General features: G+C 39.0%; 1 protein-coding gene across 1 annotated transcript; it reads right to left on the reverse strand.

The window, feature by feature from the left end:
* Positions 1 to 3510: 3510 nt before the first annotated feature.
* LOC108443526 (CMRF35-like molecule 8) lies at positions 3511 to 8242 on the reverse strand. The gene is made up of 7 exons (XM_017724275.2): positions 8114 to 8242; positions 7646 to 7939; positions 7189 to 7512; positions 6209 to 6274; positions 5690 to 5788; positions 5156 to 5205; positions 3511 to 3890 (listed from the first exon to the last, which is right to left on the reverse strand). Exons 1-7 carry the CDS (start codon positions 8151 to 8153, stop codon positions 3594 to 3596), a joined length of 1170 nt encoding a protein of 389 aa, XP_017579764.1. The 5' UTR covers positions 8154 to 8242; the 3' UTR covers positions 3511 to 3593.
* Between the last annotated feature and the right edge of the window lie 2884 nt (positions 8243 to 11126).

Below are 11126 nucleotides of genomic sequence, written 5' to 3' on the forward strand. Positions count from 1 at the left end.
TACCAGATGTGATGTATTCTCTCAAATTGGAGAAAATTGCTTATACTCTGAAAAGTAATACTGACTCCTTCTTTTCCAAGTGGAATTCTTTTATGGCGTATATTGATTCGCTAACTGATTATAAATACAATAAAGAAAATTAGGTTTATTTTATTATTATTATTGTTTTTGTTTATTTATTTTATATTATTATTATTTATTTATTTATTTAAATTAGTATGGTGTTATTATGGTTTGTTTGTCTGTCCCTATGTATAAATGTTGATATAGAGATGTATTTGTCTTTGTATTGTCTTTTGGTCATGTCTGGTGTATTTGTCTTGGCGTCTTTGTATGGGTGCGTGCTAATGTATATGTTTTGTTTGACACAAGCAGATTTTTGTAAATGCACAATGGGGATTGTATGGGCTTTTTGGTTTGTTCCCTTGTATTTTTGCATTTGGTTTGTTAACTTGGGAGAAAACAGCAAAATCTGAAGCAAGGACTGGAATATGTTACCAATGTCACCATCTTATTTTTATTGTGATAGCTGCTCCTGCTTTGAAATAAAACAAAATATAAAAAAAAGTAAAAAAAGCCAGATTGCAGGGACTGTATGAGAAATGGATGATGCCACGCGAAAAACCCAAAGAACATACTGGTGACACGATTATCAAGGAACAATATCTCAAGATGGTGAACCCTGAGCTCCACAGTTGGATCAACAAATACAGCCCAACATCGACAGATCAAGCAGGCACACTCACAAAAGCATACACAAGCATCAACAGGATTTTCACCATTCCAGCTCCTTCATGGTAGAGAGTTGAGAGGACCAATAGACGTCCTGAAAGAGGACTGGTAAGGCAAAAACACAGTGCAAAAGCTGAATATTCTCTCACATGTCCTCAAAATGAGAGAAAGGTTGTCAGAGACCACACAACTTGTGACAGACAACATGGAGAAGGCACAGCGATGGCAAAAGACATGGTATGACCGCACAGCAAAGAACAGAGAGCTCAAGCCTGGTAAGAAAGCCATCCCTCTAGGACTTTTCAGAGCAGACCCCTGTAGGACAGATGACATTCAACACAACATCAGACTGCTGAATAGTGAGCCAATTCAGCAAAAAAACTGTCACATACATGCACATCTGATACTAGATCTTAAGAAGATGTTAGAGACTATGCTTGAGATGGGACCTTCAACCAGCATCTTGAAAAATGATGGTCTGAGATTTTGTACTGACTTCTCCAAATTGAACTCATTGTATCAGTTTTTGATCTTTATCCAGTGCTGAAAGTGGACGAGCTGATTGAAAGACTGGGCAGTGAGGAGGAGGCTAGCTCAAGGATACTCACCTCAGATTGAGAGAAAGCTGAGGAAAAGGGAGTAGAGCAAAACTAAAGGTATAGTTCTATGGTCTTGCAGCCTAAGACTACTTACACTTACCTGTACTGCCAATAAGTCAAGTCAACATTTTAACCACCGATTATTTTGGGTTTTCACAGTTTTTCTTTTGTATATTTTACACGTTGTAAATAAATCACTCACCTTTTGCAAAGACCTGCCCAGAGTCGTCCTATTTTCAGCCTACATCTTCATCTTACACCCATTCAGTTACAACCTACCCAGTGATTTCGTATCTCCTCACAGAGTTCGGTGAAGCATCATCACATTTGTTTGTAATGATCACTGTGTTGAAAATGGCCCCTCCCAGTCCTCCATGTGTTTTTGTTTTGTTTCCTTGTTTTTTCCCAGTCCTGCCCCCTTGTTTCCAGACCCTGCCCTTGATTGTAAGCACCTGTGTTAACCACCTGTGTCTTGTTAACCCTGTTGTATTTAAGCCCTGTGTTTTCCCCTGTTAGGCTGCTGGTCTATGTATGGTATTGTATTCTTTGGTGTTTGTTCTGCTGGCCTCCGTTTGGTGTTTAGTCTGTGTTTCTTTCGTCATGTCTGTTCCACGATCTATCCATGTTGGCTGTCTGACCCTGGACTGTCTTGAACCCGATTAAGGATTTGTTCTTAATAAATCTCACTTCTTTCAATGTGAAAATGAGGAGGATCTTCATCCTGAACTGAAATTCAACTCCACTGATATCCATTAACACTAGTCAGCTTTTTATGAGATTTCTTTAAGTTTGTTTTTGTTCTCCTCAGAGTTAAACTCTACTCTTCTCTGTAATGTATCATCCTCTCTGTGTGCCTCTGTCTGCTCTTCTCTCTGGTTTCTTTGGCTCCTGTTTCTCTGGAAAGGGTCAGAGTTGCTCAAACTTACTCTTCTATCGAGCATCACTGATCACAGACCAGAATTGCACACACAGGACATTACTGGGTTTTTTTTTTTTGTGCTGTGACATTAATATAGGTTACGCTTGGCCAGTTAACACAAGGCAAAGCCATTAAGCAAACAAGTACACAAAGAGACGGTCAAAGGTCAGAACTCAATAAAATGTCAGAGACAGTTTGCAAATTGTAAACTCAAAAGGTACATGAAGATGTTTTAATTAGTCTTGATTATTGAAGCTTGCATTGTTTCTTTTCTAAACTGCATAATAGCAATCTATCGATTTCAGAAATTATTTACTGTGATTGTTTATTCAGCAGCAGTTGTTTTCTTCAGGGATTCTTCTTGAAAAGCATTCTGGAACAGTTTCTGCTGTGTTCAGGGAGATCAGAATTTGTCTATGGCTATGAGCTTTGAAGCTTTTAGCAGAAGCTGTGGCCTCTTTCAACATCAGAACCACTACAGTAATATGTCCTCCTGCTTGTCCTGCCTGAGCTACCAGCATTTAAATCCTAATCCTTATTAAATAACCTACAGCTGGTCTCCAGCCCCATAATGGAGAGCCAAAGCTGAGAGTGAGGAAGAGGAGAATTTTCCCTCTCTGTTCTCTATTTGATCCACTCACTTATATTTTATTTAATTATTTATTTATTTGCAATTACTTATAAAAGTATTTGTCCTTCTGGAATTGCATCCTGTCATAAGTTCAGCTGCTATATTTTTTTATTTATCTTTAACTCTCTCAGTGTCTCTCTCGCTCTCTCTCTCTCTGTGTCTCTCTCTCTCTCTCTGTCTCTCTCTCTGTCTCTCTCTCTCTCTGTGTCTCTCTCTCTCTCTCTCTCTGTGTCTCTCTCTGTGTCTCTGTGTGTCTCTCTCTCTCTGTCTCACCCACACACCCCTCTAGATACTGCAGTTTGGCGTAAGTAACTTTAAAACATTTGCTGATGCTATTTATTCGTTTTTATTATATATATCTCCTGACTAATGTCAGAACAGAAAGACAGAGAAGCCACTTGGTGACTGAAGCAGAGAAATAAATAGAGGAAAAAAATTCACACAGTTTCTGTGAAGGTAAAGTGTGATTTAATCACAAATTCTAGCTGTAGCTGTAAGGAAGTGTAAGATCACACAATAACTCCATGTGACACAATTGATGTGTAAATTATGATAAAGGTAAAGTAAAATAAACTGATATTTAGAATGCACTCAATTTTTATGATTAAAAACTTAGTTGTGCCCTCAATTTTTTTTCTTATTTAATTTACTTTGGTAAAGCTTGTGCAACCTGGTAAAAATAATACAAATTTGTTGACAGAGGATGGAATAGTCAATCAGTGTTGGGCTTTAGACTGCAGTAGACTGAATTTGGTTCTTTGGTTTTAGGGTCAAGATGCTGGTAGACTGAATCAGATTGGTTGGTGTTGGATATTAGGTCCTGGTAGACTGAATCTGATTGGTTGGTGCTGGGGTCAAGACTCTGGTAGACTGAATCTGATTGGTTGGTGTTGGATTTCAGGTTCTGGTAACCTGGATCTGATTGGTTGGTGTTGAATTTCTGGTTCTGGTAGACTGGACTCGTGTGGTTCAGGTTCACAGGGTGGTCATTTTCATAATCACCATCAACCTAAAGTTACAGCAACACAGTGAGTACAATTTCATAACTTTTTACTGCACATTACATAATCACTATCTAGGCCTACATTGAACATACGGCACATTGAACTTACACGTGTTATTTAAACTTTTTGGTCAGTAGATCAGGCACTGTTTTTATAACTCTTCCATGGTATCACTGTCATTGTGTTAAAAGTGTTCTACTGTTTAGAAGTGAACACAAAAATACAGACAGAAGAGTAAATCCTGTTACACACAGCATTAAATGGGTCAAACAGCTGAAAACACTGCAATGTGTGAACCCCACAAAGTCTGGTCACATTTGTGTTCATGCACTGACATGCCAAAAGTCATGAGACAGGAATTAGCATCATGTAGGACCCCATCTTGACCAGTGAAGTTCAGCAACTCAACATGACATTGAATCCACAAAAGGACAGAAGACGTCTGGAAGGATGTTGAGCCATGCGGTCTGGACAGCCACCCACAGCACTGTGCTGTTTTCTTTTGGTGTGAGTGGACCTCTCCACCACATTTCATTAATGCTCAATTTGTGCAAACATGCAGGCAACACCATTCTCCAAAGTGCTCCTCAGACCAATTATGGAAATGGTCCATTATCCTGCAGGAATATCCCATAATTGTGGTGGTACATGAAGTCCATGCAATTAGGGCTGCAATTAGTCACCAAGCAGTGAGGTGGTCAATGAAGTGTTGAGGTAGACCACTGGAACCAACCCATACCATGAAAGCACATCCCACACTAATATGGAACCACCACCAGCTGGCACAGTGCCTTCTTGACAGCTGGGTCCAGTTGACAACCTCTCAAGCCTACGTGAGGTGCTGTATCGTGACGTTAATACGATGGCCACTGGACTGTCCAGTGTGGATGATAAGGCTGGCTGGCTGGCTGGCTGGCTGGCTGGCTATCTATCTATCTATCTATCTATCTATCTATCTATCTATCTATCTATCTATCTATCTATCTATCTAACAGAATGCAGGAAGACCTGCTGGTAGATCTCCCTGGAGCTACCAGTAGGTGGCAGTTTAGCAACTATCGACAGTCCTGTTACATCATCACTTAAACCTTTTTTCAGGACAATCATCTGTCCACACCTTGACCAGTAACACAGGCTAGATTGTGTTTAATGTCACTCTAAATATTCTTCATCATGTTTAAATAGAGAGCCCAAATCTTCCAGTAAACTTATTTTTTGGGCTTAACTCATTACTACTGTTACTACTACAACTACCACAACAACAACTCACCTCTTTAATGTCCTCCAGCTGCATCCCAGGTGAACAATCTGTGTCTGTAACTGTGCAGAACCAGTAAAACTCTGTTACCTAAATGACAAACTCAGTTACAAATACATACAGGTGACATAAGCACAACTGTGGCTCTGATCGTGTGTGTGTGTGTGTGTGCGTTCTTATGATATACTAAGACATGGAGAGCTAGGTGGGGGGACTAAGGGAAGCATGACAAACGCCCTGGCTCATCACAAGGTAATGGGAGGTGTTGGCTCATCTGGCAACTGGAAGAGGTAACTAATAACTATGTATATAATATAACTAATGATCTTCTTCTGGGTGATCAAGGCTACATATCTCTCTTAGTGGTACTTGACCTTAGCACGGCTTTCGATACAATAGTCCTGTTGAAACTTTGTCTTTTCCAAAATTCTGTAAAGCTGCTTGGTGACAACATCCGTTGCAAAAAGCGCTACAAATAAATTTGATTTGATTTGATTTGAAGGGGGGTGTAAATCTAAGGTGTGTAAATCTAACCACAAAAGGTACCTTGGTGCTTCTTGCATCTCATTTTATAGATCAGTGCTGAACCTCCAATCAGTAGCAGAACCACACAGACACACACAGAGATGATGATGACAGAGGAACCTGGAGAGACACAGAGAAAATCAGAAAATAAACATTTTCACACATGAACATGAACGTCTGAATAAAATCACATTTCAAAGATCATTTATGTGGTCAGTGTGGCTTTATTTGCTCAGACAAACACTAATAATGAAATCTTTTTAAATTACCAATACCAGTAATAAAATAAGTAATGATTTCATGCCCATTAATGTGTTTGTTTCCAGATATCTCCTCACAGCAGCCCAGTATTATGTGTACTTGGTTCTATTACACAATACTTGGTTTGGTTCTGTCAATCCTTCATAAATCTTTGAGATGACAGAGCGTTAAGGTGAAATTGGGACAAAATCCAGTCTAAAACCATTCTCATTGTTTTTCACTAAAGTAATGTCTGCGCGTATTTGATTTTGCATGAATGTAAAGAAAAGTAATCTGTACTTGGTGCATCTGAGCTCCCACTGAAATGGTCTTCATCAGGTGGGACTGATGTTGGTGCTGTGGATGCTGTAAAAAAAGACAATACAAAATTCCATAATGCGTTAAACTTTCATGAAATGCTCTTTTAGGGACAGTTCTGATCTACTTAGTGTTACTGTCTTGCTCTGGGTGAATCTCACCGACCTTCATTTGCAATGTGTCATATATGAAAAGGTCAAGATTCATTTGAATGATTCCACTGGAAAATCTCTATTAGGTACACCTGTTCAGTTGCTTGTTAACACAAATAGCTAATCAGCCAATCACACGGCCGCAGCTCACTGCATTTAGGCCTGTAGAGGTGGTCAAGACAACTTGCTGAAGTGCAGACCGAGCATTAGAATGGGGAAGAAAGGGGATTTAAGGGGCTTTGAACGTGGCGTGGTTGTTGGTGCCAGACGGGCTGGTCTGAGTATTTCAGAAACTGCTGATCTGCTGGGATTTTCACGCACAACCATCTCTAGGGTTTACAGAGAATGGTCCGAAAAAGAGGAAACATCCAGTGAGCGGTCAGTTGTGTGGACGAAAATGCCTTGTTGGTGTGAGAGGTCAGAGGAGAATGGGCAGACTGGTTCCAGATGATAGAAAGGCAACAGGAACTCAAATAACCAACCAAAAACACCTTGTTGAAAGTCTGCCATGAAGAATTAAGGCAGTTCTGAAGGCAAAAGGTGGTCCAACCTTTTACTAGCATGGTGTACCTAATAATGTGGCTGGTGAGCGTATGTAGAAAAACAAGCTGTGGTTGTGATGACTTCCTCCTTTCTCTGAGTAGAGTGGCGTCTAAGCATTAGCCACTTTGCAATATAAGGAAAATATTTTTTCTCCTTTTTTGAGTAGAAATCAGCTACAGCAGAACACAGAACTCATACTACTTACTCTAATCCTCAATAAACAGTGAATAATTACAGAAAACAATAGAATATTTTACTGTATCTCACCAGTGACCTGTAGCTGAGTTTCTGTGTAGAAGGAGTAATAACCGACTGAGATTCCTCCAAACCCCACTCCACAGTAATAAACTCCTACATCATCTTCTCTCACATCACTGATGGTCAGTCTGAGAACTGCAGAGCTTCTGTCTTCAGAGATGGAGAATCTGCCACTCCGAGTTACTGTAGTATCGATTACATCATCAAAATATTGACCAGCCTGTTTAAATAAGTACTTGGTGTTTCTCTCAAACTCCTCTGGATATGAACAGCTGATGGTGACCGTCTCTCCCAGATGCCCAGACATAGTGTTTGGACTAAAACAACACGGATCTGTCAACCATATGAAATAAAGGAATTTGTGGGATATTTAAAATAGCTCATGACACAGCGTCTCTATTTAAATATAATAATTTACAGAGAATTATAAGACAAATTTTATTTGTAAGATGTCAGTTTTTCTCACTTTCATTCACTTTCAGCTTCACATCACGATTCCACACTCCAGCCTCTCCAAACTGATATGATCCAGCATCCTGCAAACTCAGGTTTCTGTAGATCACTGTAAGAACTCCACTGGAGTCACGTAGAGAAAATCTGTCTATATGACTCCAGGTGTTCGGTTTTTGGTTGAAATAAACACAATGGGCTGATGGTTTCTTACAGAAATGCTTAGGATTCCCTCCATACTGTTTAGCTCTGCAGTAGATTAGGACACTACCTCCTGGGTAGCCAATCACATCAAAGCAGCTCACTTGACCTGCCAATCAGACAGAAGATATGAACTCATCTCTCTGATCTCATGAACTTCAGCAAAATATACTCTCTTCTGCAGTTTTCCATCAAACTAAATGCAGCACCGCATCTAACAGCTTTACAAATACAGAAAACCTGACAATTAGACACAACTTTAACTTGAAGTAGAATAACTGACCTGAGATCAGGTAGAGGGTGACGATGAGGAGGATCTTCATCTTGAAATGGACTTCAGATTCTCTGATCTTCACATGAACTCCAGTCCACTATCTCCAAAGTTCTGTAAATATGCTTGTGTTCTCCTCAAAGTTAAAATCTACTCTTGTCTGTAAGGTGTTGTCCTCTCTGGCTGTGTCTCCTCTCTGGTTTGGTTGGTTCCTCTTTCTCAGTTAACAGTAGAGTTACTCAATCTGACGGCTCCTCCCAGCAGCAGCACTGACCACATACCACCTTAAACTACTGGATATCACGAAACCGTTTCTGATGTCATCTGCTTACACAATAACACGGACGTAGGTCTTGTGTTAACAGTACATTTACACCATGAACATTTCTAATACTTCACTGTTCACATTTACTGTGATCCACTCTTCTCATAGTTATTATTAATCAGAGTAGTACTGTTTTCTAAGGCTCCAAACTCTACCAATGTTACATCCACCATTTTATAATAACATCATCAACACTTTGTTTTACAGTCCAGTAAAGTTCTAGATATCAACCAGATAAGTGTGAGGGATGAACTGCTAATTACCACATCATGATTTTAACATGACTGTAGGTATAACTTGATTAGGTCCTAAACATTTGAACTTAATTACACTGAAAAACCCAACAGGTTCCAGAAATTGTAGAATTTTTAGACCCCTCTTCTTTCAGAACCTGGAACAGGAGGCCAACCTTGTGTTTGTAGCATTGATCTTCATTTCTTCATTGTGTGCACAGTTCACAGAAACCATTCTGACTTACTGGACATAGAAAATGGACATGTTTATAGGCTGGCTCAGGTACACTGCTTTGATCTTTACCAATTAGGTACAGAAGCAACGCCTGTTCTTAACGTAGACATGGAAAAAAAAACTGTTCACAGTGTTCTCTCAAGTACAGAAAACATACAGATCCCAAACGTGTTATAACACATAATACTAAACATAATATTGCACATAAAACACATAGTAACAGCTGATTTTGATACTGGGAAAGTGTGAGGTACAAACTTCCAAATATTGTCTCATTATTTTTGCATATATGTATTCAGCCAGTCTAACTAAATTACACTGGAATGTAGAACAGGTTCTAAATATGAAGTTAGCCTTGAATTGCAGTTTCTAGTTAGCTAAAAATAAACAAACAAAAAAAGGCTATGGCAAAAAATGTTATGCTTTTGTAAACATGTGAAGTGAATCAGCAGCACATGCACCAGAAACTTGTTTTAACAATGTTCACAATATTCTTTTGAACAGACCTAATATCATTATAACATTATAAAATCTGACATTAAGTTGTACACTTCCATTTCATAAAGTATTATACAAGCAACTATAACTGCGTATGAGCATTTTTAAAGGCTTATACCAGGTCTTAGAAGGTATTATATATACACACACACACCATACAACACTTTATAAATTCATTTATAATGACTTAAAAATTCAGGATTCATACAAAGTGTCCGCAATATATTTTTTTATTGTTAGTAATGATCTCTGATACTAATGCTTAAGTCTTGTAAGAAAATACATTCAACATTTTATAGTATTTATAAGCACTTTGCCCTCATTTAAAGGAAAGTTTCTCAGATGTTCTTCATTGCACAGACCATCTATAGTGGTTGGATTTTCCTTCTGATGAGATTATCATTTCATGTTCATTGATTGATTTATAAAAGAGCACAGAAGCAAGGTCAACAAAATCACTGCATGCTGGCCAACTCTCAGAGTTTAAAATGATTTGGGAGTGAAGAGATTCAAACTGATGAATGAATAACTTTGAGCGCAGCTTCCTGGCCTCACAGAAAGAGTATGACCATAGGAATAAGGGAAGCTTTCAGTTCTTTTCACTGCAGAGTTTATTAGTATGATTATTCTAGGGGTGCAAAACATTGGTCCTGGACGGCCGGTGTCCAGCACACCTTTGAGCTTTCTGTACTCAAACACACCCACTAAACCTTGCAAACAACAGAAGCATGTGATCAAGTGTTGTTGAGCAGGTAAACCACCAAACTGGGCTGAACAGCTGCCCTCTAGAGCTAGAGATGTGAATATCTTAGTCTGTTGCCACTGAAAATTACACCATACGTTGATGACAACCACCTCCTGAGCAGCCAATCACATCAAATCAGCCCATTGAACCTGCCAATCAAATCATATGGACCCATCTACTTCTCTGATGTCCTAAAATTGAAACATTCTCTCAGTTCTACAGATCTGCATTAAAACAACTGCAGCACAAAAAGAAATGTGTTAAATGCTTAATCTGAAGTACAAAATCTGACCTGGAATCAAGTAAAATGTCCTGAAATCCACTAAACTCTAGTCAGCTTTTTATTAGAGATCTTTAAGTTTGTTTTTGTTCTTAAACTCTACTGTTCTCTGTAATGTATAGTCCTCCCTGTGTGCCTCTGCCTGCTCTTCTCTCTGGTTTGTTTGGTTCCCTTTTCTCTGGAAAGAGTCAGAGTTGCTTAAACTTATTCTTCTGACTAGCATCTCCAACCACAGACCAAATTACACACACAGGCCATTACTGGATATGTTTTTGTGCTGTGACATTAATATATGCTACTCTTTTACTGAGTGCCCCGGTTTTGTTTGCCAGTCTGCCTCTGCCAGTCTCTGCCATTATTTTAGTTTAGCATTTATATTAATATCAGATGACTCAGACTGAACTTCAGTCAGTGGGATGACATCCTTAAACACTAACTCTTTAATAGACATGAGAATCAGCCCTCAGTGACTACACTCATGGCAATGAGTGTTATTATTCTAATATGTTTGCATTATGTGTACAGTATCTTAATTAATTTAATTAATTTAAATTTACAATTTGATCCCCTTGACAATGATACAGTAATACTAAGCTTTCTAACAGAATGCAAGTAGACCTGCTGTTCTCTGGTGGTACCAGTCAGTGTAGCAATGCCTGGGCAGTGATTATTGACTGTTACATCACATCTTCTGTCTCACCACTTTAAT

The sequence above is a fragment of the Pygocentrus nattereri genome, chromosome 12, assembly GCF_015220715.1.
Source record: "Pygocentrus nattereri isolate fPygNat1 chromosome 12, fPygNat1.pri, whole genome shotgun sequence".
NCBI lineage: Eukaryota > Metazoa > Chordata > Actinopteri > Characiformes > Serrasalmidae > Pygocentrus > Pygocentrus nattereri.

What these genes read in the sequence shown, in the direction of transcription:
- LOC108443526 (XM_017724275.2), bottom strand. Translation starts at nt 8,153, where the DNA reads ATGAAGATCCTCCTCATCGTCACCCTCTACCTGATCTCAG. An exon ending in CACCCTCTACCTGATCTCAG is followed by an intron (nt 7,940 to 8,113) that starts GTCAGTTATTCT and finishes TCTGATTGGCAG; the next exon opens with GTCAAGTGAGCTGCTTTGAT. An exon ending in AGCTGGAGGACATTAAAGAG is followed by an intron (nt 3,891 to 5,155) that starts GTGAGTTGTTGT and finishes CTGTAACTTTAG; the next exon opens with GTTGATGGTGATTATGAAAA.